The 2,783-nt window shown below is 41.6% G+C and overlaps 1 protein-coding gene across 1 annotated transcript in view; it reads left to right on the forward strand.

Annotated features, from left to right (window-relative positions):
* Positions 1-2,783, forward strand: part of SERINC5 (serine incorporator 5) — a gene marked incomplete at its 3' end in the record, with an annotated part of 17,276 nt that overhangs the window by 12,979 nt on the left and 1,514 nt on the right. The window contains exon 7 of the mRNA XM_010018351.1: positions 2,393-2,519. Within this exon, the coding sequence (XP_010016653.1) occupies positions 2,393-2,519 (127 nt within the window). The remainder of the gene's footprint in view (positions 1-2,392; positions 2,520-2,783) is intronic.

Genomic DNA, 2,783 nt, shown 5'->3' on the forward strand with positions numbered 1-2,783 from the left:
CATCACAGTGGATACTAAAATCACTTCTAGAATTGGTATGCTAGACAGCTGTAGCTAGGGACTCCTTATGGAGCAATAACTTGAGTACCACTTGTCTTCCAGTTTGAAAGAAGACATTCTGAGAAAGGACTTGGAGTTATGTTGCAGATGTTTGAGATGATGTTCTTCGGCAGAGTTTCTGTATTCCTCTTGCCTTCTAACCACTGGCATTGCAAACCAGGAAAAGGGAACTCCGTGGAGTTTTAAGTTCTTTATGCTACAAAAAACCAAGAAGACATTACAAACGCAAGTCAAACTTTCCTTTTCCCAGTTAACCATTAGATTCACCTGTTTGGACAGGGAGCATTCTTTTCACTTGAAGACTTTTCTGGTTCAAATTAGTAATGCTAACCCCCTCCCTTCTTTATTACTGCTCAACTTGAATAGTTGAAACAGTAACTAGAAGAAAACAAGTCTGTTGGCAGGAAGGAGAAGTTCTTACAGATGCCTCTTAAGAAGAAACGGGAGAGATGGGAGAAAGAATCTCTCTCTCTCAAACTTGTGTAGGCACAGGCACACACAAAAATGTCCTCTAGAGCCAAGAAGGACAGGCAGTATTTAGGTGGAAGATTTATTTACAGAGCTTAAGCAGAGTTTTCGAATGAGTACAGAAGTTAATTTAGAAGGCACCTGAATTACTCACAAGACTTGACACAACCTCAAAAAAAAGAGGAGGAAGAAAGTGGTGTGTGGTATTAAATCATTGGCCTTGTGTTACTGTGTGCTTGTGACAGACAAAGCCTTCAGCAGTTAAATGAATGCTATGATTCTTCTGTGTACTGCAAGTGTGGTTATTGCATTGGTCAGAGTATGCTTCAAGCACACTCTCTCAGACCTCCTGAATCAATTGTTCCTCCTTCTTCCCAGGTCAGAGAATTCTCATGGTTTTCATCCTCTCTGAGGTGTTCCTTTCTTCCCTGTCTTTGTGATAAGGACTTCCTGTACTGGCCTGTGCAGCCTTTACACTGGCATGTGCTGGACAATGTGTGGGGTGCTGGCACTTACTAAGGTGTCCCATGGCCTGTCACTCAGATTTGCTGTGAATTTATCTAATGCTGATTCATTCCTGAAGGAGGGACTTTCAACTTGGCCATCTTGCAATTTGTCCACTTTCTAAACCAGGCCTGAAGTAAATGAAAGCTACAAGTATTTATTTGCAATACCCAAAAAGCAGAGTTGTAAATGTCTTAAGAAGGAATGGGCAAACAAAATGTATCTGAACAGGTGTCAGATGAACCTGTGCTTATCATGATTTGCCTTAGTTTTTTGGTGCCACAGTTAGCTAAAAGGCCTGCCACGCTAGTGGACCTGCCTTGCTGCAGAGGTGTCCCTGATGGTCAGGTCAGGAATTCTGTACATTTCTGGCCATGGTGTTCCATTAAGGCTTGTTGTCCCTTGTTTTGCTGCCACCTCCATGCTTTCCCTGCTGTGTGCTGATAAAACTGTTTGCGCAGGTCTGCAGGGCCATGCAAAGTCCTCCCCCACCAGGTCAGGAGACTGGCTTTGAGTTTGTTTTTAACCAGGGTGTAGCCTTTACTGCATTTTGCCCTCTGCCTCTACAAACAGTTGTGCTATCCCAGTGGAGATGCAGTGTGGCTGCTGGAGGAAATAGGAGATAGGAACAGAGTTTGCCTTAAACAGCATTGGCTCAAAAAGCTTTTGATTTAAAATCAGGTGCATATGTCATCTTTGACTTTGGGGTGATGCTGCAGGCATTGCCCTCTACTTGCCTCTGCCTTGCCTTGATTCCAGACACCAAAAAGCCTCATGTATCTTAGAACATCAAGGACTGAATTAATTTAATTTCAGGAACCTATAAGTAGTATTTGTTTAGATGTTAAGATAAAATCTTGCCTGTAAGTGGTGCATCTCCTTTACTTTGGTCCTCTGTATATCCTCTTTGGTCCTCTCTGTCTGAGAACAGGGCAACTACACACCACCTTTTTTCACTGAGTATGAATTTCACCGTTGTCCTCAAGGCACCTCTGCTGCCAAATAGATTTATGGTCTTGAGACTCTATTACCTTGGTCTTATATGTTGTCTTGGGTGAAGTGTTGGTAAACTTCCAGCTTCCTGTTTCATAGTTCACCAGTCTTTTTCCTTGTTTATCTGCTCTCATCAAACAAGAAACTTAAGTACACTACTTAGCTGCATTTTAGTTTTTCCTGAAACACAGAATATATGAGGTCAGATTTACATAATTTTTTCTGTATAATCTTTTTAGAAGATAGAAACAACTGAAATGTACCAGTGTCTGAATTAATAAAAATACATTGCTGAATACCTCAGTCTGAAGACTACTTTGAAATTAACTTTGCTAACTGTTCTTTTTGTTTGTTTTCTTTTGTGAAGTCCTGGATGAAAACAATCGGAACATCACAATCTGTGTACCTGAATTTAGTCAAGGCTTGCACAGAGATGAAAACCTGGTTACTGGCCTGGGTACTACCATTTTGTTTGGCTGCATTTTATATTCTTGGTAAGTCTGGGGGTTTGCACGTACCTCACTGTAAATGCAATGTCATGGTCCAACTAGAGAAGGTGCATAGCAAGCCTCATGCAAAGTAACAGGGAGGAATAGAACTGAGCTGGAAGGTTCATATTCTCCCCAGTTTCAGAATGGTTAGATGTTTTAGCCAAAAATGTTCAACAACATAGTACAACTTTTGAAACGGATACACTTCATTAAAACCAAATAAAGCAATTTACATCTAGAGGCGGGGGGGGGGGGGGGGGGGGCTGG

The sequence above is a fragment of the Nestor notabilis genome, unplaced genomic scaffold (genome assembly GCF_000696875.1).
Source record: "Nestor notabilis isolate BGI_N333 unplaced genomic scaffold, ASM69687v1 scaffold27177, whole genome shotgun sequence".
NCBI classification, from domain to species: domain Eukaryota; kingdom Metazoa; phylum Chordata; class Aves; order Psittaciformes; family Psittacidae; genus Nestor; species Nestor notabilis.